Raw genomic sequence first — 27,135 nt, 5'->3', positions numbered from 1 at the left:
CTGGGAACCATACTGTGAGCACCATTTGGTCTTAAACTAAGGTAAGCCCTACTTTATTCCATTCTGTGCTACTCGTAATACCACATACAATAGGTTTTGGGTTTATCTGAGGCGAAATACACCATCTCTCTAAGATACTCCGTATAGATCAGCACATTTGTATTAACAGTATTGGATTAATATCAAATTGAATGTCGTACACTTTTTAATACACCAATGGTAAATGCTAATCATTTACCAATGGCAAGCTAATCATTGACTAAATGGGCAAAAGAGATGATTCACATGACCACAGCTGGTTCATCATCAAACACCACCATCAGTATGCATAGGTGTGGGCTTTGGGCTAGATTCCTGAATCTCTTTCCAAGGCATCTATTTTAAAACTCCACAGGTGATTCTTAGGCTTGCCCCAGTTGAGTGCCACTACTAAGGCATGAGCAGTCCTGCTTCATGGTTTTCCCATCTGTAGAATGGTTAAAATTGTATGAGGATTCCATGTGCAAATATAAAGCATTTGGAACAGGGCCTGGTATGGGGTAAGTGCTCAATAAGTACATAATTATTGATCAACTTGTTATTCTGCATCCAAGCCTCACGAGGAATGAAATTGTTCTCTGCCTTTGAATATAAGTGTCCCCAGGGCAGTCTCATAGGCAAGCCCACCAGCCCACCCTGACTTCCAGTCTGTTTTCTCCAATCCAGATCTCTTTTCTGAGCTCAAGATACACTTAATTCTAGGTATCTCACCCTCTAGTCATAGGGACATCAAACTCAGCATGTCTAAATCTAAGCCTTACCATCAGCCCCCAGGTCCCAAGTGCCCAAGCCAGAAACCTAGGCATCATTTATCTTTGATAAGCTTATTTTGGAATAAATTTGGTTTTGCAGAAAAGTTGCAAAGATAACACAGAGTTTCCTTATACCCCTCACCTAGTTTCCCCTGATGTTAACATGTTAACATTTGTAAAAACTAAGAAGACAACATTGGTTGGCACATTAGTATTGATATTAACTAAACTCCAGCCTTTATTCAGATTTCACTGATTTTTCCACTAACGTCCTTTTTCTGTTCTAGGATATGATCCGGGATACCATATTGCATTTAGCTGGGCATCATTTTTGATGCCTTCTTTATCGCCAACCTTCACATAGTCACCAAGTTCTGGCAGTTTTACTTCCTAAATCTTTTTTTATAATTATTAATTTTTGTTGGAGTATGCTTGCTTTACCTTCCTAAATCTTTTAATGAAAATCTCCATCTCCATTATCTCAATTCCCCGATCAGGGATTGAACCCAGGCCATGGCAGTGAAAGCCTGGAATCCTAACCACTAAGCCACCAGGGAACTCCCTTGGATTTCTTTTTTCCCCATTTATTTATTTATTTATTTATGGCTGCATTGGGTCTTTGTTGCTGCGTGCAGGCTTTCTCTAGTTGTGTCAAGCAGGGGCTACTCTTCATTGCGGTGTGCGGGCCTGTCATTGTGGTGGCTTTTCTTGTTGTGGAGCACGGGCTCTAGGCACACAGGCTCAGTAGTTGTGGCTTGCGGGCTCTAGAGTGCAGACTCAGTAGTTGTGGCGCACGGGCTTAGTTGCTCCGTGGCATGTGGGATCTTCCCAGATAAGTGCTCGAACCTGTGTCCCCTGCATTGGCAGGCGGGTTCTTAACCACTGCGCCACAAGGGAAGTCCCTCTTGGACTATTTTAACAGCTTCCTAACTTCTCTCTACTTTTTTTTTTTTTTTTTTCCTGGCGGTACGCGGGCCTCTCACTGTTGTGGCCTCTCCCGCTGCAGAGCACAGGCTCCGGATGCACAGTCTCAGCGGCCATGGCTCGTGGGCCTAGCCGCTCTGCGGCATGTGGGATCTTCCTGGACTGGGGCACAAACCCGTGTCCCCTGCATTGGCAGGCGGACTCTCAACCACTGCGCCACCAGGGAAGCTCTCTACCTTTAATCTCCTCCCTCTCCAGTTTTTTCTCTGTACTCGAAAAATTGGATCATCCATTCCTCTCCTCACTTAAAACTTTTCTGATGGTTTTCCATTGCTTATAGAATAAAGCCTACCTTTTTGGTTTGACATGCTAAACATTTCATAATCCTTTACCAACCCAGGTCCCCAATTTCCTTTCCCTCTTCTGTACCTCATAAAGCCATGACCCAACTGAATTGATATGGCCTCAGCATACATTTTTTACTTCACGCCTATATATATATATACCTACTGTAAGAAGGGTAAGCATTGCTTCCTGGAACTTTTCTTACAGGTATGTATATATGTATGACTGAGTCGTGATGTAGTGCACTCTGATATTTTCTAATCTGTTTTCTTCTACCAGATTTTGGTTTTTTTTAATGCCAGCTATGTCCTAAATCAATTTCAAGTTTGAAAAACACTGGGAATGCACTGATGCTTTAACACTTCTGGCCAAACACTGCTCAGAATGGTCTCCCGATTGGTTCCCATCTGCTTTCAGGTGATTAATACACTGAAAACAATTTATTCCTTCCCAGGCTTGAGGTGAGAGGGGATAGGTTGGAGAAGAGAGCACCTGTTTTGCCTCAGGGTAGGGAAGCTTAGCTCTGACTAGTGAAGAGGTTATGGAGGCTGACAAGGAACCCTTAAGAGATGGAAGAGGGTGCTGAAATAGTAGTCTAAGTGCCATATGTCTTACCTCATTTAATCCCTTCAACTTCCCATAGTGTAAAATAATTTTAGTAGTAGAATGTCTCTTGCAGGCCCAGGGCTTTCGTTAAAGCAGAACATACTTTCAGCCTTTACTCCAATCCTCCTTTCATATGTGTGGGCTGAGGCAGGGAAACTTCTTGGGAGAAGAAATCACATCTTTGGACCTTTCCCCTGGGAGATGACGCCCAGACCTTTCATTTCTGCAAAACACCTGACCATCTGTCTCTGGCAGCACACCTACAAAGAACTGGGGGAAGAGAATTCCAGGCGAAGAGAATTCCAGGCAAAGAGAACGGTAAGTGCAGTGGCCCTGAGGCATAAAAGTGGTAATTTGAGGAACAGAAAGGAAACCAGTGTGGCTAGAGTGAAGTGAGTGATGAAGAGAATAGTTTAAGATATGGTTGAGGAAGTAGGCAAAGTTTGGATTGTTGCAGGGCTTTAGTATGAAGGTGTACCAGTGAAAACAGGAGGGACCAGTCGGAAGACTATTGTAATAGTCTCGAGGACTAGGGTGGTAGCACAGGAGATAGAAAGAAAAGGATGTGGACTTTCTAATGGATTGGGTGTAGGAAAAGAATCAAATATGACTCCCTAATTTCTGGCTTGAGCAACTGGGTCAGGAAGGTGGCGAGGTCAAGATTTGAGTACTTGAGTCAAGTACTCCTTTTCTTTTCTTTTTTTTTTTTGCTGTATGCGGGCCTCTCACTGTTGTGGCCTCTCCTGTTGCAGAACACAGGCTCCAGACGCGCAGGCTCAGCGGCCATGGCTCACGGGCCCAGCCGCTCCGCAGCATGTGGGATCTTCCCGGACCGGGGCACGAACCCGTGTCCCCTGCATCGGCAGGCGGACTCTCAACCACTGCGCCACCAGGGACGCCCAAGTACTCCATTTTGGACATAAATAGAAGAGAGAATTTCAGAGAAGAGCAAGTGGTCAGCCATGTCAAATGCTGCTAAGTCCAGAAAAAGGGCCTTTGGGTTTGACATGTGGCCATTGAAGACCTTGCTGAGTGGATTTCCATAGGCTGGTAGGGATAGAAGACAGATTAAAGTGGTTGAGGAGTGAATTGGGGGTGGGTGAGGAAATGGAGGTAGGGGTGTAGCAATCTTTTAAAAACTCTCCAACTGCAAAAGAAGTAAATGGAGAAAGGATTTATGTTTTGTAAGGTAAGAGATCATAGAATATGTGTCCTTTGGGGAACGATTTAGTATAGATGATTCAGTAGAGAGGGAGAGAATAAAGGTGCAGGAAAGAAAAGTGGCCTCAAGAATGAACTCCTCAAGGAGACAGAAGAGCTGGATTTGAATGAGCCAGATAGACACACGTAATCATCATCAGCATTCATATTGACACACATACAGACCCACCACCAACGGTCATGTTAACACATCACATAGACCTAATAGCTGGACTGACACATTCACACACACGGCCCAGTTAGTCACAATAATACACATACAGCCCCCCCAGGATTCACTACACACACACACACACACGAACACACACACACACACACACACACACACACACAAACAGCAGCCACACTGACAAGCCAGGTAGACCCACCATCTGTACCCCCTCACCCAGAGATGCCCACAGCCCCTTCCGAGGTTTCCCCCTTACAGTCCCCCTCCCACTCCACCCCCACCCCCAATTCCCAGGCCCTGCCTCTCCCCCGTGACCTTGGGCTGAAGAAGGACAGGGAGAGCTTCATATCCAATGAAAAGGTTTTATTAAGAGAATGAGAAAGCAATCTGAGAGTTGGGGAGGTACATTGACTGCAGGGTCAAGAGAAACAACAGCAAATACAAAATCCCAGCAACAACCTTGGGGTCCCTGACATCTTTGTTCCCTCCCGGCCCACCAACAGCCCTTTGCGAGCAAAAACACCCTCTCCATCCTGGTCCAGCTGGACATCTTGGTGCATAAGCAGAAGACATTGAAACGAGTCCTCAACTCATTGGGATAAATAAGTCGCACTGAACATTTTAAAACTTTAAATTACAACATAAATAAATAGGACACAGCAACAGGACTGAAGTGCAGCCTGGATTCAAGTTATCCAATTTGTGTTTATCTTCTCTGTTCCTTGAGGGCCCCTCCTGCCCACTTCTTTCCAAGAGTGGCAGGGGTCCAAAGAGCCCACTGGGGCCTCCTGCCAGCACCCCTTTTCTGGGGGTAGGAGATTCTGGGATGAAGGGCACCAACTCCTCAGTAGCACCTGGTTTGTTAATTCCTCTCCTGCTGTTAGTAAAAACAGCAAGGCCTTGGCCTCTAGGAGCACCCATCACCCTAATGGGCAGCGCTGGCCCCAAGAACCAGGCTTTTCCATGCAATTTCCTGTCCAAGCCTTTCTCAGCAGTCAAGGGTCAGAAAATTGCACACGCGAGGCAGACGCCTGGGCCCTTATCTACAAACCACCACAGAGGCCACCTCCCCTTACTCCAGCCCAGACCCCTAACTCATGGGTTTCTGGAGGAATGTTCTCTTTCTGGCCTGACTCCAACCCCACCTTTTAAGCCTGTCAGGCCCACCCCCAGGAGCAAAGACCTCATTTCAGACCTTGGGAGCCCCTTAGGGATGGGGTGGGGGAAGCAGTTACTTCCGAAGTTTGGCATCCTTCTCCGAAGCCTTGGTGTCACCATGCCCACTGCCTGCACTGCTTAGAAACATCTTGTCCAGCCCCTTGAGTGACTCCAGCAAGTAGTTCTGGAAGGCAGTGAGGGCAGCACAGATGGCAGGCCCGCCGAAGCCGTGGGTGATGAGGCTAAAGTGTGTCAGGCAGCTCTGCACTCCGGGCTCCAGGATGAGTGCTGGGCGGGTGTTCCCCAGCGGTGAACGGTCCTGCGCCATCAAGTCTGCAAACTCCTTGCAGATCTGCCTGGTGGGGAAAGGAGGGTCAGAGGTTAGAGGACAAAGGTCTGAGTCCAGGGAAGGACCCACCACATACTGGGTACTTTATATACATTATATATATGATTGCTGACCCAGCAGTCTACAAATGATGATCATACCCGTGTTACAGAAAAGTAAACTAAGGTTCAGAGAAGTTAACTGATTTGCCCAATATCACACACCTAATAAATAGCACATGCCAATACCCTACGATTTCCTTTTCTGTGGATGTCCTGCCCACGTTCCAAGTCCAGCTCAACTCCTACCTTATCCGGGAAACTTTCCTTGATTCCCTCTCCTACTGCCACCTCCACCCAAAACAGCCAATGCTTCAAGAGGTTTGTCTATGAAATTATTGGGGAACAATCCAGAATCTGCCTTAAATAACCGAAATAATAGCTAGCAGTGAACATGAATCGAGGCCTGGATGCTGTGCCGAGCACACTGTATGTATCATCTCACTTAATCCTCACAACAAATCTATAATGTTATTATCATTCCCATCACATGGAAGAGGAAACTGGGTGGTTTCAGACAGGTTAGATGACCTGCCCAAGTGACTAGGCTGGGATTTGAATCCATCTCCAGTATGTGGCTGGATATATGGCTCAGGCAGGAGAATCACTTTGTGTCTCACCTTTGCGTCACCAAGGAACCTGGTCAGCATCTTAGACATGACTGGGACCCAGAAAGTGCTTGATGAGTTAGCTGATTAATGAGTGAGGTGATCCCTGCCCTAGATATGTTTCTCCAGCTCCAATATGAGCAGCCTCAAAGGCCCCATGAGTCATGGCAGTCCCATGAGTCTGTGATTCCAATTCTGCCTAGGGGACTTGAGGAAACCTTGAAGGCGGGAGGATGGAGTTGTGATTTGAAGGACTGTTAGGTGGGGGGACTGGATGGTGTTCTAAGCAGAAGAGCAAGCCCAAGGACAGGAGGGCAGGAGAGAGCAAGTGGGTTAGTTGGAGCGGGTGGAGTTTGTGCAGACCAGATTATGGGGGCCCTCAAAGGAGTCTGGACTTGACAGAATGGTGGTTTTCAAACCCGCCCCCGTGTCTGTCTCTTCTTGCAATGGGACCCTTTCTAAAAACTAAATCTTAATGGAACACCAGTTCATTAAACAGGCCCTGCGGCATCCCTACAGAACCTAGTTTGAAAATCAACTGCAGTAGCAGTGGGAGCCATTGAAGGCTCTTGGGTAGGGATCAGTGCATGTGCAGGGAGGCTGGGGGAATAGAGGGGCGCTGGAGTGAACATCCAGGAGTGAGATTAGGAGACCAGAGTTGAGGTGGCATGCGAGTGGTGGTGAGGGAGGCATCAGTGAGACTTGCAGAGGGGTCAGGTGTGAAGTAAGAACAAAGGGGGGTCAACCCAGGGGTCTGGGTGGGTGTTGGTGCCCTGATGGAGGTCACTGGAGCAGAGGGGCTGATTGGCAAGGCTCAGGCAGGGGGAGCAAGGCCAGAGAAGCTCAGACCCATGACGGGACTGGGGCTGGTGGTGCCCACACATGGACTTACGTCAGCCTGTCTGTGACACTGTGTTTGCTGATGTGTAGAACCCAGCTGTGTTCACATGTATCCATGTGTGCCCTGTCACGTGCACAGCATGGAACCTAGGTGTGCCTGTGTGCAGTGCTGCATGTACCATGTGTACATCACATGTACACGAGTGGTATCCATTGTGCCCATGCTTGGTGTCTGTGTCTGTGCACTGCACCAACATGTGCCTGTACACGGCACCCATGACAGCTGGTGCGTGGCGCTCTCGCTCACTTGGCGGCCAGCAGCATGCTCTTGCGGCTGTGCAGCTCCCCCGGGTCAGCATGCTGGCGGCACAGGTACTCGGCAGCCGCCTTGGCTGGGAACTCGGTCTCACAGACGTAGCCAAAGTCTCGGGCCAGGTGTACAGCCTCTCCTAGGAGGGAGGGGAGGCAGAGAGATGAGCCGTCACTACAGCCAGGTGTACCTTTGAGCCTGGAGCATGGCCTTGACACTCCAACCCCTGACCGGGGCCATCCTGCTTCTCTATATATATCTTTTCTCGATTCCCCTCTCAGCTCTAGAGGCAACCCCGCTGCCCCTCCCTTGGGGCTACCTCAGATGGGCTCTGAGCTAAGGGGTGGGAGCTGAGCCCACCAGTTGTCCCAGAGCCTGAACTCAAGATGATCGAGCTGAGAGTCACCAACCTCCAAGGAAGGGACTCTGACCCCCTCATCTCTTTACCACATCCAAACACTGGCCACTCTTCCCCCCATACACACACACACACACACGCTCTCTACTGCACCAGCACGTGCACATGTGTGCTTGCATATACACTTAAAGACTGTACACATGTATCACACACACCCCTTACTTATACATGGTGCACAGAGAACACACACATGACTAACACACCCTCCTGCATTAGAGACAGCCACACACACGCACGCTGGATGACACAGGTCCCCTCAGGCCTCACCCTCTACTAGTGAAGTCAGCAGCGTCACATTGGCGGCCTTGCGACGACCAGCTGGCAAATTGAGCCCAATCTTCTCCAGCCGTTCCCGCAGGCACCGGCCCCCATTCTTGGACTTGGCCCTTGCCATGCACACAGAAAGACAGACACACACTATGAAGACAAGATGAAGCATGTATGCTAAGTGACCCAACAGGGCCTTGCTGCCTCCACCAACCCTGCTGAGGCTTGGGTCTGGTCCTGGGGACACTCTGGAGTCTCTATTTACCTGATCCCAATCTCCTAATCTCACTGGTTTTGCAGCCAAGATGGGAATGGGGGGCCTAGCACGCAGCTCCAGGAACCCCTCACTTCTCCCTAATCCTCTCAATAACAGGGACAGCCCAAGGTGGGGCAGGATGGACCAGCATCTTAGGGTCCTTTTTCCCACCTGAGCACACCAACACAGCTACCCAGGGACACACAGACCCTGAAACACACAGGGAAACACAGACACATGGGGAGACACTGTTACATACACAGCTGCCCAGGGGCACATAGACACATACACAGATGAACGCACACTGAGGGCCGAGAATAGAGACACATACACCAATAGAGACAGACACACAGACTCAAATACCCAGGGACACAGTCAGAGACACATGTTCACACCAAGTCAGGATCCCAGGGACATTTGTACAGACATTCACAGACTCATACAAGCCGCTCTGGGATGCTCAAAGAGACCAGGAATAAGGAGATACTCCCACACCTGCACAGATGAAGCCCCACACAAAGGTACAGACAGGGAAACACACATGTGTCTAGCTCCACGTGCGCATGCAGTCACACACACAACATACACACTCACACAGAGTAGAACACTGTAACCAACACATCTCACTAAAGGTAACACAGGAAACTCACACTCACGGAAACATATACTCCTGGCCACTCCTACACCACATATACACACACATGCACACGTGCACACACACAAACACTATCCTCAAACATATCAAAGCTCATAGCCCTGAAGCAGAAATACCCAGGCACAAGGACACGCACAGAGAGACAGACACAACTATGAAGACAAACCATGCACCCCATGCTCCCCACCCCAAAACACACGCACCAGAGAGGCCTATACTGACACAGGGAATGGGCCTTAGGTCCTCGGGACCCTTTTCCTGAGGGATGGGGTGGAGATGGCCCTCTCCCTCCCCCAGACCCAGCCTTGTCCGTCGTGCCCAATGTGGGTGAGTCCTCCATCCACTCTCTGTACCCAGGCTCCTCTCTACCCGCGACCCCCAAGCCCACAGACCCATGGGAGCTGCTGAGGACCTAGGCCTGCCCAGAGAGCATGCACAATCCCCCAGGGAGACTGAGGTGGAGATGACCCTGTGGCCTGGGGTGGGGCCGGCCCCTCTCCGATCCCCTGAGAAAGTCTGAAACGACCACACATTTTAGCTTTGACACTGTGCAGGAAGTTGTGGGCTGGCCTTCCTACCTGCGAAGGACACCACCCAGGAGAGAGGCATTGAGGCACTCGGGAGGTGAGAGTCGCCGCTGGACCTCCCCCACTGTCACCTTGTACTTGGATGTCGAGCTGAGCAGAGAGAGCCGGCCTGGCACAGAGCAGAAGACCTCACTGGGATTCGTGATGCCGCCAACCAAGCTGTCTTTGGCCAATGAGAGGGCCGAAAGGCTGCTGGCTTTGGAGGGGATGGGGACTGTGAAGCAGAAGTAAGAGCAAAGGAGAGAGAGACAACACTGAGCCAGGGACCACCGGACACGGGCACTAGCCAACTGTGGCATGAGCGCATTGCTGAAGCACCAGCCTATGTGCTGGGCCCCGTTCTAGCATGCTGTGTACACGCAGCTGCATCTGTATGTCCCAGCACCTTTTGGAAGGAGGTCCTACTATGCCTGCTCTACAAGGGAAGAGACTGAAGCACAATGAGGTTAACGTGACTCACTCTAGCTCACTCAGCTCATGGGTGGTAGACATTAAACCCTAAGTTCTCTGGCTCTTGAACCCCTGTTCTTTCACTGAGTCAGGCTGGTTCCCTGTTAAAACTCAAACAGCTTCAGCAGTCTTGGAGTTTTGCCATGTGTAATCAGAGAGGGAGTTGGAAATAAGGAAATGGAATATGAGCTGGAGGCAGGATTCCTGGGTCACTGCGGCAGAGCCCAGCCAGATCTGCACAATCACAAGCAATCCCTGATTACCCCCGCTCATTTGTGATCCCCCCGTCCCACCCACAACCCCAGATCAGTGAAAGGCCTGGGGGCCTTGGGCTCCCACATCCCAGGGACAGGGAGGTTATGGCCCCATTAGGCCTCCAGCCCTGGCCCCTTTCCTGCCAAGTCTCTCTGGGATGCTCAAGGAGACCAAGAATGAAGAGACACACTCTATCACCCCCTCCCCCAAATGCTTTCTAATTATCTACTAATATCTATGAAGGACAGGGAAGGAAATCGGAGAAGTTTATTTTTTAACACCCATTTGGACACTCTTGGCTCTAAAAGAAAGTTCTTCCTGCAGTCTAACCTCCATTCTCCTGCTAAGCCTCAGGGGGAAGGGAGAATGACTGAGGCACTTGCTTCCCCTTGGGCTTCTCTTCTTCCAAGGAAGTGAGAGCCTTGGTAGAAAAGGCAGGCCTTGTGTGTTTGGGGAGGGGGATCAAGTGGGGAGCCTGAGGCCAACAGTCACTGAGCACTCACCATACAGATAACCTCACTGAATCCTCAGAACAACCCACCAGGGGGCTATGTTATTATTCCCCTTTTACAGATGAGGAGACTGAAGCCCAGAGGGGTGAAGTAATGTGCCTGAGATCACACAGCTGGTAGACTTAGTACCAGTAGCAAGCCCTGGACTATGGTATCAAAGGCAGCACTTGGCCCTCCAGTCATTTGGCAAATATTTGCTGAGCACCTGTGTGCCAGGAACCGTGCTAGGCCTTGGGAAGGCAGAGGTAAGCAAGGCTGGCCCAGTCCCTGGCCTGGCAGAGCCCCTCCAGCTTTTCCCTCTCTGGATGCACATTCAAACCCTCCATCCCATCGCCCAGCTAGAAACCTCAGTGAGGCCCTCCACGCTGCCCTCTCCCACCACGTCCCATCCATCACCACGTACTAGGGCTTTCTTTTCTCCACGTGCCCTGGATGCAGCCGCTTCTCCAGGTGTACAGGGACGCTCACTCATTTCCCACCTGAATTTCTGCCCAGCCCCTGCTCCAGAGGGATCTTTCTGAAACACCCATCACTCCCCAGCCTAGAACCCGTCAGTGCCTGAGAATTAAATTCCAGCTCCATAGCTGAGCAGAATGATGCTGCCTATCCTTCAGTGAGTGCCAACTATACACCAAGTGCTTCACATTAACAGCTCTGTGGAGATGCTGTTTTCTGTCCCCATTTCAAGATGAAGAAACTAAAGGTTCAAAGAAGTTAAGATAGTACAGCAATAAGGAGCAGACATGGGTCTTGACCTCTGACAATGGACTTTAAAGTTCACATTCTTTTTTTTTTTTTTTTTTTTTTTTTTTTTTTTGCAGTACGCAGGCCTCTCACTGTTGTGGCCTCTCCCATTGCGGAGCACAGGCTCCGGACGCGCAGGCTCAGCAGCCATGGCTCACGGGCCCAGCCGCTCCGCGGAATGTGGGATCTTCCCAGACCGGGGCACGCGGTATGTGGGATCTTCCCGGACCGGGGCACGAACCCGTGTCTCCTACATCGGCAGGCGGACCCTCAACCACTGCGCCACCAGGGAAGCCCTAAAGTTCACATTCTTAACTGTCATAATGTCCTCCTTCACCCTCCTTTGTGGTCCGGCCCTGCCTACCCCTTTTGCCTGGTCCTCCATCTGCCCTTTAGGCTCTCGACCCACACTGACCAATACAAATATACTGTAAGCCACATATATAAATTTATATTTTCTGGTAGCTCTATTTTTAAAAAGTAAGAAACATGTTAATACCAATTTTAATATATTTTACTTACCCCGTATATAAAAATATTATCGGGACTTCCCTGGTGGCACAGTGGTTAAGAATACACCTGCCCATGCAGGGGACACGGGTTCGAGCCCTGGTCCAGGAAGATCCCACATGCCGTGGAGCAACTAAGCCATAACTACTAAGCCTGTGCTCTAGAGCCTGCGAGGCACAACTACTGAAGCCCGTGCGCCCAGAGCCCATGCTCCACAACAAGAGAAGCCACCGCAGTGAGAAGCCCGTGCACTGCAACGAAGAGTAGCCCCTGCTCACTGCAACTAGGGAAAGCCCGCATGCAGCAACAAAGACCCAACACAGCCAAAAAAAATAATAATAAAAATTAAAATTTTTTTAAATAAAAAATAAAAATATTATCACTGAAACATACAATCGATATTTTAAAAATTATTAATGAGCTATTTTTTTGTAATTTATTTTATTTTTGGCTGCGTTGGGTCTTCATTGCTGCTCGTGGGCTTTTCTCTGGTTGTGGCGAGCGGGGGCTACTCTTCGTTGCTGTGTGCGAGCTTCTCATTGCGGTGGCTTCTCTTGTTGTGGAGCACGGGCTCTAGGTGCGCAGGCTTCAGAAGTTGTGGCTCGTGGGCTCTAGAGCACAGGCTCAGTAGTTGTGGTGCACGGGCTTAGTTTCTCTGCAGCATGTGGGATCTTCCTGGACCAGGGCTTGAACCCATGCCCCATGCATTGGCAGGCGGATTCTCAACCACTGCGCCACCAGGGAATACCTTAATGAGCTATTTTACATTCTTTTCTTGTACTTGGTCTTCAAAATTCAACACGTATTTTACAGTTATAGCCCATCCTAATTCAGACTAGCCACATTTCAAGTGCTCAATAGCCACACGTGGCCCCTGGCTCCCACAGTGGACAGCACAGTTCTAGACTTCAAAGTGGGGAGCACAGGAGTTAACATAAGTAAGTGAGATGTGGGAGACCTGCTACTTGGCTGAGTGTTACCATGCAGGATACACCAACATTGCCGGAACTCTTGGTTTGTTTTGTTTTTGTTTTTGTTTTTGCTGGTGAGACAAGGATTTGAGATTTCTAGGTGAAATCTCTGGATTTTTACTTTATTATTATTATTTTTTGACCGCGCTGTGCAGCTTGTGGGATCTTAGTTCCCCGACCAGGGATTGAACCCATGCGCCCTGCAATGGAAGCATCCTAACCACTGGACCGCCAGGGAAGTCCCTGGATTTTTAAACATTGGCAACTGATTCAAAAATTTAAAAACCCAGGACAGGTCACATGGAACGTGTGAAGCACCACCTGGGATGCGAGACGACTAGCTCACCGGCGTGTGGGCTCTTTAAGCCCCGCAGAACTGCTTGCTGTCTGTCTCAGGCGCCCTTCTCCATTTTACTAAGCGGGGCCTCCTCCTTCTCAAGCCTCAGTCCGGGCACCACCCCCAATGCAAAGCTTCCTAAGCCCTCACCCCCTGCTCCTTTTCACCCTCTGTCGCTGTCCTTACCACACTGAACCTCATGTCTGTTTCCTCCTCTGTCTTCCCCACCAACTGGGAGTGCCTGAGAGCAGAGTCTTGGCACAAGGGGGTGTCAGTGAATGTAGAATAAATGAGGGAAGCAAGGGCCCTTGAAACGTGGAATGGGAGAAAGTGTGAAGACTCACAGCCAATATATGCACGGGGTGGGGGTAGGGGAGGGTCGGAAAGGGAACCTCATTCCTTTTTTAGCAATTGATGGTAAAACTGCCCTTCCGCCCTGGGTCGTCCCTATTCAGGCACCAGGGAAGGGCCAACAGGCCATGGATGGGGCTGAGTGGGAGAAGTGAAGAGGTGGGGGGAGGTGGAGAGAGTAGCAGCACACGCCCTACCCCAGGCAAGTTCCCTGTCCCCAGAGCCGGGCCAAAACAAGGGTGAGGCAGGGGAGGCGCTTGTCGTGGGTGCAAGATTTAAGGAGGCAGCAAAAAACTCAGCAATCAAGGCAAACAGTATTTTAATGCAATATTTTTAAAAGTAAAAATTAATGTAAAAATGCACGGTGACAAAATATCAATAATTTAAATAGAAGCAGGCTCTGATCCTGCTCTTACACGACCCTGCCTCACTCCCCTCATCCTAATCCCAGCCTCCGCCTCAGAGTGAGGAGCAAGAATGTCCTGACCCAACAGACACACTGACATTGGACACGCAATAGCAGCCATGCCACCCCCCACCCCAGTGTCTCCCAGGCCTCTGCACGGGCTCCCTCATCACCTGTGTCCCTCTGCCTTGAGGGGACTTTCTGGGGTGATGGAACCATTCTCTAACATATTTCATATCTTGACCATATGTTTACATTTGTCAAAATTCATAGAAATGCACATCTAAAAAGGGTGAACTGTACTATACATAAATTATACCTCATGCTCGACTTAAAAAACTAAAACTAGGAATTAACAAATTAACAAGAAGGGCAAAGTGACTGTCCTCTCTCCCATGACTCCTAGCCAGAGGGAATGGTCAGAGGAACAGAAGATTCTTCTCTCCCCCAGCAGCCACCTCTATCCAGCTTTTATTAAAATCTGGGGACCCCTGAGGCCAGGCACTGTGAGAGAGGAGAGAGACCAAAGCTGGGTGAAGCTCTTTGCACATGTACAAACAGGGACATATGTGAGCACACGTGTCACACAAACATCTATACATAAAAACTACATGCCCTGCCATAGGGCACTGAGGGTGAGACTGTGCATATGCACACTTACTCAACAACAAATACCGAGCCCCAGCTATATACACATGGGCTCTGCCCGACTGTTGCAAGAATGTGGCAACGTGCATAAGGATATCTGCAAGTGCTTTTGCTCCTGCTGATATATTTAAACATAGAGTATATGCCAGATTTATGCAAACATAGGTGCGGCTAATGTAGCGCATGACAGGTGGACACGTGTTTGTGTATACGAATTACAGACTTTGTTGCTTTCCCCACTTGTCTGTACCCTTTTCCTCAGCTTCTTCCTTCAAAAATGACAGAGGTCTGGAGGCCAGGGTTAGGGAAGCAGGTAGCCTGGGACAGGAGCAGTCACGAAGGTGGGAATTAACTAGTACGGATTGCAAAGCAGGGACCAGTGTTTGTCTCCCACACCACAGTGTCCTAAAGCTGAAGTGGTCTACCCATGGTGTCCCCCTGGTCATGAACGCAGAAGCCATTCACATGTACACACTCCTACAGACATAGGAATGTCCTACAGACAGAGCTCCTAGTTAGCCAATCTATCAGACAAGACTCTCACACACACGCAAGTCTACACACTCTGTCCACAGGTGGTAGATATGGTCTGACCACTGATTCTGGGGCGTGTGCAATAGACTCTGTTGGAAAGTTGGTTAAAATTGCAAGTCTTTCTAAAAGAAAATACAGGAGAAAAATCTTCATGACATTGGGTTAGGCAAAGAGTTCCTAATATAACACCAAAAGCATGATCCATAAAAGAAAATAATGATAAACTGGATTTCATCAAAATCAAAAACTTTTGCACCTGAAAAGACACTATTAAGAAAATGAAAAGACAAGCCATAGACTTGAAGAAAATATTTGCAAATCCTATATCTTATCAGGGATGTGTATCCAGAATACATAAAGAATTCTTATAATCCAATAGTAAGATATACAACCCAATTAGAAAATGTTCAAACTATGTGAGTAGATATACAACCCAATTAGAAAGTGTTCAAAATATATGAGTAGACTTTTCACTTAAAATGATATATGAATGGCTAGTAAGCACATGGAAAAGTGCTCAGCATCATTGGTCATTAGGCAAATGCAAATTAAAAGGATACTGAGGTACCATCAGGAAGGCTATAATCAAAAAGAGACACATGTGCAAGTGCAGATGACGATGTGGAGAAACTGGAACTCTCACACTTTCTTGGTGGGAATGTAAAACAGTACAGCCACTTTAGAAAACAGCTTGGGAGATTCTTTAAAAAATTAAAGACAAACTTACCATAAAATCCAGACATTCCACTCCTAGGAGTTCAAGAGCGGTGAAAACGTATGTCCACACAAAGACATGCGTGTAAATGATCATAGCAGCATTATTTATCCTAGCCAAAAAGTGGAAACAACCCCAGTGTCCATCAACTGCTGAATGAATAAACAAAATGTGTTACATCCACACGATGGAGTACTACTAACCAATAAAAAAGGAATGACCTACTGATACAGCCTACAACACAGATGAACCTCAAACACATTATAAGTATAAGAAGCTAGATGCAAAAGTCAGCATACTTATATGTTCCATTTATATAACATGTCCAGTATGTGCAAACGTATAGACAGAAAGCAGATCAGGGGTTGCCTAAGGCCTGGAGTGGGAATTAATTACAACTGGGAATGGAGGAACTTTGGGGGGTGTTGGAAATGTCTTAAAACAGACTGTGGTAATGGTTACACAACTCCATACATTTACTAAAAATCATCGAACTGTACTTTTCCAATGGGTGAATTTCAGGTATGTACATTTTACTTCAATCAATCAGTTAAAGAAATGAAGTTCCAGGGCCACAATTCCAGGGATTCTCATTCAGTAGATGCGAAATGGTGCCCAGGAAATCTGCATTTTTTAACAAGCACCCCTGGGGATTTGATGCATGTGGTTCCTTAGACCACACTTAAGGTACCACTTAAGGTCCAAAGCCTGGGGGGAAGGGGCAGCAGGAGGAAGGCAGACAGGAGGGGTCGTGACCCTCCTCCCAGCCCACTTGAGTCCCCTCATCTCCCCAGTGGGACCTGCTGGTTAAGTTTCCTTCTCACTAACTGCTAGAGGATTTCTTTTATTTTTTTAATTGAGGTATAGTTGATGTACAATATTATATAAGTTGCAAGTGTACAACATAATGATTGACAATTTTTAAAGATATATTCCACTTATAGTTATTATAAAATAACGGCTATGTTCCCTGTGTTGTACAACATATCCTTGTACCTTATTTACTTTATACATAGTAAGTTTGTACCTCTTAATCCCCTACTCCTACCTTCCCCCTCCCCTCTTCCCTCTCCCCTAGAGGGTTTCTTTTAAATATAACTGCTACCGTTCACTGCCCTGCTCTATGCTGCCCTCAGGTACAGTCCCCAGTCTATCTGCATGGGCACCAGTTTTTTTGTCTCATTCTGGGGCCAATGGTAGCCTGGGAGGCAAGTGAGGCAGGGATGTAGAAGTGCAGGGTCAGATTCCATCTTTACGTAAATTTTGATATTTCGTTTATTGTGGATATTTTTTGCATTAAAAAATTTTAAACATATTGCACTAAGATGTATCATTTACCTTGATTACTGAGCTTTTAGGCGCCCTCCTAAATCTTGCCTCAAGTGAGTTCCTCACTTACCTCACCCCAGTCCTGGCCCTGCTTGTAGATTCACTTGGAAGCCCAGAAGCTCCCCATCTCCCTTTTCTTTCCCCAGATCCAGGGAGAGCAGAGAACTTACATCATCCCCTGCCCTGAGACTGGACAACAGAACCCAGCAGAGAGGGATTCCCCACCCCCAATTAGGCAACTACCCACTCTCCTCGGAGGAAAGGAGGATTATCTCAATTCTCATCCCCAAACCACTCCCCTCCAGCTGTGACTGTATAGCCTGAAACCCACGGAGATTTTTAACCTTTTTAAACCTGTCTGGCTTTCCAAAGAGAGGGCAGAGGCACATGCTGTTCCTAGTGGAGCGGAAGTAGCTCGGCCCTTTGTACACCGCCTCTCCAAATGCACTCAGACTTCCAAACCCTTCATTCAACAAATCTGAACACCTACTGAGCCCCCTGCTGCCTCTCCCTCAGGAAGCCTCCCAAGTTCAGGCACTCACTGCTCCTCTTCTGAGCTCCCACTACAAGGCATACAGACCCTGTTCACTGCCTTTCTTGGCTGGGAAATATTCCTGTCCATGTCTGTCTCTCAGGCCAGTCCCGTCTGCTTTCTGTGCCCCTAGGACAAGTCACGAAACTGAAAGTGACTAATGTGGGCAGAAAATTGAGGGCTCCCCACTTCCCTTCGGGTCAGCCTCAGCCCCATCTGCCATCCTTGCCCCGGCAGCCCTGGCTACAACGGGCTGCCGACCTGGAAGTGTGTGGTGGGGCGGGGACTTCGCCTCCCCTCCCCTGCCTGGAGTAGTGAAGATTTTACAACCTCCCTGGACGCACTGTCGAAGTCGAGACCCGAGGCCTCCCTGCGGTAGCAAGGCTGCTTCTGGTGTAGGGCTGGGGCCGCCTCCCTTTCACAGCCTAGGACTCCAACCGCCCGTGACACAGCTGCCCCTCCCGCCAGGGCCGGGAGGAGCTGGAGGAATGAATCCTTTGCTTCAGCTAGCCAAGAACGACCTTCTATAATTCCAGGGTCCGGGTCTGAGTGGGATGGTCCTCCACCGCCCCTGGCAGGTGCCGGAGGACTTCAGGACTCGACCGGGGCTCCCGATGCCTTCAGAAGGCCTGAGGGCGAAGAAGGACGCTAATCAATTGCGCCCAAGTGGCTGGCGGTGTGGCTGGAGTTCCGCAGTGACTGCGGAGGGCCCGAACGAAAATTACCCGCCGCGTGGGGCATGGAGGCTCCAGGGCGCAGGGCTCCAACCGGGCCACCTGCTTAGCCACAGTTGGGTCGCCCGCCCACGCACCCCGCCCCGAGGTCCGGACCTCGCAGATCGGCTCTGCCGCAATGACCCTCTCTCCTCCTCAAAGGCTCGCCAGGCCAGCCGAAGGACAAGCTCGCGACTCAGGAACCAGCCTATTCCTTCCGTTGGGAGCCCCGGCTCTCATCCCTCCCCCTTTGCTGCATTGCTCCGGGCTGTGACTCGATGTCCGGGTTGGGGCCCCCAGGACGCAGTCCCCAGCTCAGGTCGCCGGGCTCCACTGGGCCACCGACGGGCTGACACTGGTGTCTGGCCGGTGTGCACGCCCGTGTCGGCGACATCCCGAACAGCACCAGTGCCCACATCCATCCCCCACCCGCCGGAGCCCGTGTGCAGCACTCGGGACAGTCCCGGCTGCACTCACTGTGTTCTTTGGGGATCCCGGCGCACCCCTAGGACCCGGGATTTATGAAAGCTGATGTCCTTTGAGAGAAACTAACTCGAGGCAATTTTGGTTCCTTCTTGGTAGCCAGTCTTTTGTCCTGGCTCTGGCCAGGGGATTGGGGTTTAAAGTACTCAGAGCCCCACCTGGTCCTTCTACCCTTCCCCAGGGCAGACATCCCCAAGCTCCTTCCCAAAATGCAAGGTCCTGGCCTCCCTGAGGGAGTCAGTGAGCCCGAGCCCCCGTAGCCTGTGGAGCCCGGGCAGGAGTCAGAACTGGGGACCAAGACCATGGTTGAATCTCTGGATGGACAGCACAGTGGCAGGCTCTTGCCGCTGCAGACCGAGCTCTCCCTTCTGTCGGGTTCCAAATAATCCACTAAAGCAAGGCAGTGGCCGCCAGCAAAGAGCTGGCTCTGAGTGTACACCTGCCCGGACCCCAGCTCCAGGTAACAGCCCCAATACCCGGAGCTCCCTTCTCCCACGTTCTGGGAGGCCTGTCTCCTCATCTTCCCCACAGGTACACCAGGTGGTCCAGCTAACTCCCAGCCCCCGGTAACTCAGCCTCAACTTTTGAAATGCAGCTCCCCCCACCCCACCTCCCCGGGACTCAAGGAGGGCAAACAGAGCCCAGGCTTGAATTCACTCGTTTGAAAAACAACTTGAGCCAATCCCGGCTCAAGCGCTTGCCCCAGGTACAGCGGGCTTGTCTGTGCCTCCATATTCCTCTCTGCACCTGCCCCAAATTTATCCCTGGGCCTCTCTGAATCTCTGTCTTTCTCACCTTTCCCTGTCACAGTCAGAACTCACAGGCCTGAAAATCCACTGGAGGGCAGATCTCAAACCCCTGGCTTTTCCAAGGGCAGAGAGACACAAACATCCTGAAAATACACAGGGAGCAACCCTACATGCTTAAAGATCTTCAGTGCCAAAGAACAAATTCTGGGATACAACAGGGACCCTGACCCCCAAACACGTGGAAATTACACCAACATAACAGACACACGTCACACACTCACAGCAAGAGACACCAAGAAATACTGGGAAAGCAACAGAGAGACATGTACAGGATCCCAAACTCACATAGACACCAACGCCCAAGCCCTGACCCTCCTGCACACAGCCCGACACAATAGTCACACACCAGCTCCCCTATTCCTAAACTGCTGAAAGAGGCTCCCAAATGGAGAAAAAATTCCCTAGGGAAACCTCAAGGTCCCCAAGGCCCTGCTAGGAAAGGAGGGGCAGAAAGCACCAGACAGGCTAGGAAATGGTAAGGCTTGGTAAAGTGGAAATCATTTAACGACATCCATGGGAATAGCACTCCCATTAACACCTCTTAGGGAACAGAGAAGTGGTTTAACTCGTTTTGCAAATTAACTCCAGATCCAAAAGAGTGCCCTTGCCTTGGTAAAGAGTGAGCTTGGCGACGCACAGGAGGGACGCGCCACAGGGGAAGAAACTGGGTCTGTGTGCCGGGGCCTGCACCATTTCGCCCGGTTCTGCCCTGGCAGATGCACGCCATTCCTTACCTTTCTTGATCACGGACTGGTCCAGGAGGCTCATTCCCGGCTCGTCCATGGCCTGCAAATAGGACAGGGTGGTGGTAAGGGCGCTTGTAGATCTAGTCTCCTTTCGCTTCCCAAGCCCCTGCTGTCCCCGGTCCCTGTCCTGTCTGCTTCACCCAAAGCGCACCACCCGTCGCCTGCAGCCGGCGACGGGCGGGACCAGGATTCACCGGCGCTCCACCATTTGCAGCTGAGTTGGAGCCCTGGGTGCCTCGCCATGCCGTGCAAAAAGGGCATTTTGGAACCTTAGACAGGCAACTCCTCCACTTCGCTTCGCTCCAGGTACAGGCTGCTCCAGTAGACCGCGACTGGGCATAGGTTCCCTACGTTGCCCAGCGGAGAGGGACAAAAGTGGTTCGGCCTCTGCCCATTTACTCGGCGAAGGGTCGCCGCCATCCAGGCACCTGCTCACGGACTCAGCGTCAGGCCGCCCGAAAGGCCAGGCAGCGTCTAACTCAGGACGTGGGACGCATCCTGGGAGTCACGAGCAAGAAGTGGCAGGCTGGGAGAAAAGTCGGGTTCCTGCATTGGTCACTCTTTGCCTCCAGCCAGGTCCTAAGTCACCGCAGCGGATGCTGGCCCATCCCGGACCCTTCGGGCCTCACCTGCAGGTCCTCCAGGCCCGGCGGCACCGCCAGCCCGGGAAGGCCGAGGGGCGCGTCGGCCAGGCTGTGCGCGCCGTCTGCCAGGCCGTGCAGGAGCCGCGGCACAGCGGCGGTGTAGTCGCGGCGCGGGTCGAGGCCCAGGGCGCGGGCGGGAGGTGCCAGCAGGCCGGGCGGCTCGTCGTGGGCGCGGGCGGCGGCGCGGGGCGCGGCCCAGGCAGCCTGCGGAGGCTGAGGCTGTGCCAGGGGCGCCAGGCCACCGTACGGGTCTCCGGCCAGGTGGGGAAAGGCGGCGGCGGCGTCGGACGCCTGGCCGTAGGGCAGTGGCGGCTGCGGGTAGGGCGGCGGGAAGTAGGGCGGCTGGAAGTCAGCGGCGGCGGCGGTCGGCGTGTGGCAGAGCTGCGGCGCCGGCCCGTAGGCCGCTTGGGGCAGCGACGACAGGCGGGCCCCGCTAGCCGCTGCGCCCAGCCCGTCGGGGCGCTCCTGGGGAAGAAAAGGGGCGCGTTAGGCGACCCATCGGCAGCTGAAAGGACCCAGCCCGAAAGGACCCTCCTCAGCTCCCGAGGGGCCAGCTGCCGTCCTGCCCGCTTCCCGAGGCCCGAGGTCTATCTCTGAATGACCCGTGGGCGCGGGAGCCTTGGGCTGGGGACAGCGGTCTCCGGCGCGCACAGTTCTCAGCGGGCGGAGTCGCTGTGGCCCCCTCCCTCCGAAATTTCGTTGGAGGAGGAGGTTCGGAAGGTCCAGCATTCAGGCTGCCGGATCCCCGGCCCGGTACGCCCCGGTGTCCCCGGGCCCGAGACTACTCACCATGGCGGAGTAAGTGTGTACCAGCATGGGGCGGGCAGCGCGGGGCGTGAGGCGTGGCGGCGGTGGAGCCCTCGCCCGACGGCGAGCTCTGCGGGAAGAGGTGCTGGGAGCCTGCACGGCCCGCGGGGGGTCACTTTGCGGTGGCGGGGTGCAACCTAGCCCGGAGCCCAATAGGCATCGGGTCCTCAGCAGTGGGCGCCCCCGGGCGGGTCCATGGGGGCGGGATGTAGGCCGGACGGGCGCTGATCGCACTTGGAAAAGTCGGTCAACGGGCGCCCAGCGCCCGCCCTTCTTCCTCTGAACGCAGCTTGCTCCATGCACTCCAGTTATAGTGGCGGGGGCGCGCCGGGCCTCCGGGGGCGCGCATTAAAGAGATACGCTAGGGCCGCTTTCTCCCAGCTCCCCAGCGACAGCCCAAGAGGAGGCGTAGCTTTGGCGCAACCCCCTGGGAAGGATAGAGGGTTGTGATTCCAACCCGCGCTTGTCTGATCGCTTTCTAGGCTCGAAGCTCCCAGTCACCTTGAAACAGAGAAGGATTCGAGGCTGGGACATAAGGGCCCTAGTTTGCTATCGGTTCTATTGCACCTTTGCCTTTGAGCAAAGCACTACTCCTCCTCGGCCTCAGCTCCCCTGTCTGTAAAATGGGTATCAGTCCTTTCTCTAACCGCCTCACCGGATTATGGATGAAGTGGGCAGTCTTGAAGGTGGAAGAAGTTTGTGAGCTGCAGACTCAAGCCTGCTGGCTCATGGGCACACATATGTCAGTACCTGTGTGTGTGTGTGTGTGTGTGTGTGTGTGTGTGTGTGTGTGAGTTGGGGGCCATCACAGCCTCTCTGCACGTTTCTGGATCAAAGCCCCTCTGAGGGTGCATACTTCACTCAGGCTTCTCCCAGCTGGTAACTCCCAGTGCCAAGCCAGGGTCTGAGGAAGTTGGAGACACAAACTGGCCCGACAGAGACAGTTGCCTGACACTGGGGTTGGGCATCATGAGTTCTACCTGAGAAGGGCTCAAGATATTTCTGAAGCCATGAGGGCCTGGGCTGACTGAGCGTGGGCTCCCAGAGGATGTTGAGTGAAGCTGTGTGTAACTGACATCATGTGGACCGTGTGCTCTCATCACACTAACATGCACAGGCTGTGTGTTTGTGTGTTACCATGGCAGGCACTGGCTGGCTCTCAAGCATGTTCCACTTCCTGCAGTCACTCTATCTTTCTTTCCTTCAAAACCCAACCCTCCCTTCCTAAGGAACAGGGACAAGGATTAAAGAAAGGGAAATGAGAGGAATGCTAAGGGGAATGAATGGGAATTAAGAAAGCAGATGGAAGGTGCTAAAAGAAAGTAATAAAAATAAAAATTAAAAAAGGGAAGATGCTCAGACCAGGGCAGAGTAGAAATAATCACAGCAAACATTACAGAGTGTGCCAGACTCTATGCTAAGTATTCGATGAGTGTTGAGTTATTTAACTCTCACAACAGCTCTATGAGATAGAAACCCCATTCTCAGTTGAGAAAAGTGAGGCACAGAGAGGTGACATGACTTTCCCAAGATCAAGGTGCTAGTTAAGTGGCAGAGCTGGTGTAGTCTGCTTCTAGCCTCTTTCTGGGTTCAGAATTAGTATTCTTTATTGCCTTAGACTCAGGTGCCTAGAATTTAGTCCTGACTCCGATGGACTGTGTGATTCTGGGCAAGACCTTTTTCCTCTCTGACCTCAGTTTCTGCAACTTCAACAACAAACAACAATAAAAAAGTATGGGAGGGGGACTTCCCTGGTGGTCCAGTGGTTAAGACTGTGTGCTTCCAATGCAAGGGGCGTGGGTTCAATCGCCGGCCAGGGAACTAAGATCCCACACGCCGTGCGGCATGGCCAAAATTTTTTTTTAAATTATTTTTTTAAAAAAGGTATGGGAAGGAAGAGAGGACTAGATGTTTTCTTAGGCCCCTTCCTAATGAAGTGGAAGATGAGAAAGTAAAGGTAAAAATATTGAGCTAAATTAGAGGAGAAAGGGAGATAGAGGTGACACCATTAACGCATGGGAGGTATGTGGAGGAGACTTGAGGAGGGCATCCCAGAAGGCACACGGCAGGTGCAGAACTCAGGTCTGGGTCATCTCAGCCTGGGAGGCTTTGGGGGAATGAGGAGGCTAGAAGCAGGCAACGTTTCATCACTAAGAACTTTCCAGAAGGTGGAACCACCAGCTAGGGTGGTAGACGAAGCAAAATTGGGCAGCTCTGCAACCTCATGCCTAGGACAGATCAGAGGTCAGGAGTGTGTGTGTGTGTGTGTGTGTGTGTGTGTGTGTGTGTGTGTCTATGTGTGTGGATATGTGAGTCAATGGTGAGACCCCTCTTCCCCCGACCCTCAACTTCAGCCACAGGACATTAGATATCAGGCTCCAGGACAGGTGTATGTGTGACTGAATGCATGCAGCTCGGTGGACCCCTTTGGGAGACGTCCAGGAGCAGCGAGGCTGATGATGCCTGTGCCTAGCTCTGGGGCTCTCCTGCTCTCTCCAGTAGGCTTGGGAAGGCCAGAAGAACTGCCTGCCCAGTGGCTTCCTTGGGTTTCCTCACCCTACTTCCCTGCAGCTTAAGACAACCTCTTCTTGCTTTTTTCTCCTCCTTTCTAATCTGACCATTTCTCAGTCTTTTTTTTAAAAAAAATATTTATTTATTTATTTGGCTGCTTTGGGTCTTAGTTGTGGCATGTGGGATCTTCGTTGAGGCATGCGGGCTTCTCTCTAGTTGTGGCGTGGGCTCCACAGCACGCAGGCTCAATAGTTGTGGAGCGTGGGCTTAGTTGCCCCGCAGCATGTGGGATCTTAGTTCCCCAACCAGGGATCGAACCCACGTCCCCTGCATTGGAAGGTGGATTCTCAACCACTGGACCATCAGGCAAGTCCCTCAGTCTCCTTTTCTATCTCCCCTCTTTTCACTCACATCCTTAAGGTCAGTTATTCATTCCCAGAGTTGCAGCTCTTGCCTTTTCTTCCTATCTACACTCTTCACTAGTGAGTTCATCCCCTCTCAAGACTTTAATGACTACCTGTCTGCTGTTATCTCCCAACCTTGTTATCTCCAGTCTGTATCTCTCACCAAAAATCCAGACCCATTGATGCACTTGCCAGCTGGATCTTTCCTCCAGACACCTTGTTGCAGCCATCTGAGACTTTCCAAGGCCCAAACTGAACTCAACATTTCCTCCACCCCCACCACCAACCCCAGCCTGCCTCTCCTCCTGTGTTCTATAGTTCTTTAAGTGGCACCACCATCCTTCAAATTAAGAAGAGCCATCCCAGCCTCTGTCCTTTCCCTCACCTCCATAAGCTAATCCTCATAGAGTGTTGTCATTTCTAATCCTTAAACATCTCTCTCCATCCTCTGTCAGCATCTTAAGCTACCATACTCTTCCTCATAGACCAGTAGTTCTCAAAGTGTGGTCCCTGGACCAGCATCACCTACGACATCTGGGAACTTGTTAGAAGAACTTGCCAGTTCTTGGACCCCACCCAGACCCACTGAATCAGTAACTCTGGGAGTGGGGCCCAGCCATTGCCTGTAAGGTGGCTCAGAAGCAAAGTCAAGTCTGAATACCACTGCCTAGACCATTGCAACAACCCCCCACCCCCAGATGGCCTCCTGCCTTCATTCATATCTCTTCTTCCACAAAAATGACTGGACCATGTTACCTCCTGACTAAAAACTCTCCTGTGGCTCCTCATGGCTCATCTTTGGGGAGAAAAATTTTAAACACTGTAACCAGCATTTTAGGCTCCTTGCAGCTGAACCTAATCTTCCTTTCCTGCCTCAGGAACCAGTTCACAAGAAGAAGATGAAAGGAGAAAGAGAAAATATGTCTAGTCTAGTGCTGGGCTTGGTACATGGCAGGTGCTCAGCAAACGCTCATTAAATAAATGACAAATGAATGAATGGATGAGTTTATGAATCCCTCAGCCTACTGAGGCATCCTTTAGGAAGCCTCCATGTGAACGTGACCCTGGGTAGCTAGACATAGAACTCAGGTATAATCTGGGGAGGTCACCTGATAAATGAATGATTTCACTTATGGCTACCAGGGAGATGGATGTTCTGCATGGTCTGCTGCTGCTTTGGGGGCTCCTCAAAGCTTCCGGGTCCTGTGCTTGCAGACTCTATTGCCCTTCTTGTTCACCAAGGGGCTCCTCACTTTCTGAGGCATGGAGGTGGGCATTGTTGGTTGCCCACTCTCTGGAACACATGCACACATGTGGAGCCCTGGAATGTGCACAGAGGTACATGTGCAGACACCCCTGGACACAGAGGGCACAGAGACACTTATGGGACACATGGGAACACAGGACATATATTGACACATAGGTACGCATATTCAAACATACATGGGCTCCCATTTGGCATACTTGCCCTATTGCTCTTCTCCCAGGCTCAAATCTTCCCTCTCTTTTCAAAAAGTGAGTTTGCATTGTTTTTTGGGGTTTTTTAAAAAATTAATTATATTTTTGGCTGCATTGGGTCTTTGTTGCTACGCGCGGGCTTTCTCTAGTTGCGGCGAGCGGGCTTCTCATTGCAGTGGCTTCTCATTGCAGTGGCTTCTCTTGTTGCAGAGCATGGGCTCTAGGCACGCGGGTCTCAGTAGTTGTGGCTCGCGGGCTCTAGAGCGCAGGCTCAGTAGTTGTGGCACACGGGCTTAGTTGCCCCGCAGCATGTGGGATCTTCCCGAACCAGGGCTCAAACCCGTGTCCCCTGCATTGGCAGGCGGGATCTTAACCACTGTGCCACCAGGAAAGCCCTGAGTTTGCGTTTGGACTTTATGTTAAGAAAAGGCTCAGGCCGGCCTCCTTTATTGTTGACACAGCCACTCCTCCCAGCCTTTGACAACCTTCTGCTCTGGGCCGGGCTGTTTGCAGGATGGGGGAAATCAGGCACAAGGAGATGCTGAGGCGCCACCTCGTGGTTAGATCTCACAACTGCAGCTCAGGTCCCCCTTTCTCCCTTGCTGCTGAATTACCAGGAGCAAACTTGGTCTTACCCTGCTAACCTAGTCCCCTCCCCATTCCAGAGCCGGGAACTCTCTGACCATCCCTCACCAAAGTACAGAGCTCAGTCTGCCTTGCACTT

At 51.0% G+C, this 27,135-nt stretch overlaps 1 protein-coding gene across 1 annotated transcript; it reads right to left on the bottom strand.

Moving 5' to 3' along the window:
• Nucleotides 1-3,513: 3,513 nt before the first annotated feature.
• Nucleotides 3,514-21,708, bottom strand: TFAP2E (transcription factor AP-2 epsilon; the record flags this gene model as incomplete). Its single annotated transcript, XM_060019166.1, has 6 exons — nucleotides 3,514-5,570; nucleotides 7,357-7,498; nucleotides 8,045-8,163; nucleotides 9,534-9,756; nucleotides 20,576-20,627; nucleotides 21,217-21,708. Coding segments are annotated over 6 exons (1,311 nt in total), but the record flags the coding sequence as incomplete, so codon positions are not given.
• Between the last annotated feature and the right edge of the window lie 5,427 nt (nucleotides 21,709-27,135).

The sequence above is a fragment of the Delphinus delphis genome, chromosome 1 (assembly GCF_949987515.2).
Source record: "Delphinus delphis chromosome 1, mDelDel1.2, whole genome shotgun sequence".
NCBI lineage: Eukaryota > Metazoa > Chordata > Mammalia > Artiodactyla > Delphinidae > Delphinus > Delphinus delphis.
The sequence above is the reverse complement of the archived record's forward strand: the minus strand, read 5'-3'. Positions and strand labels throughout refer to the sequence as shown.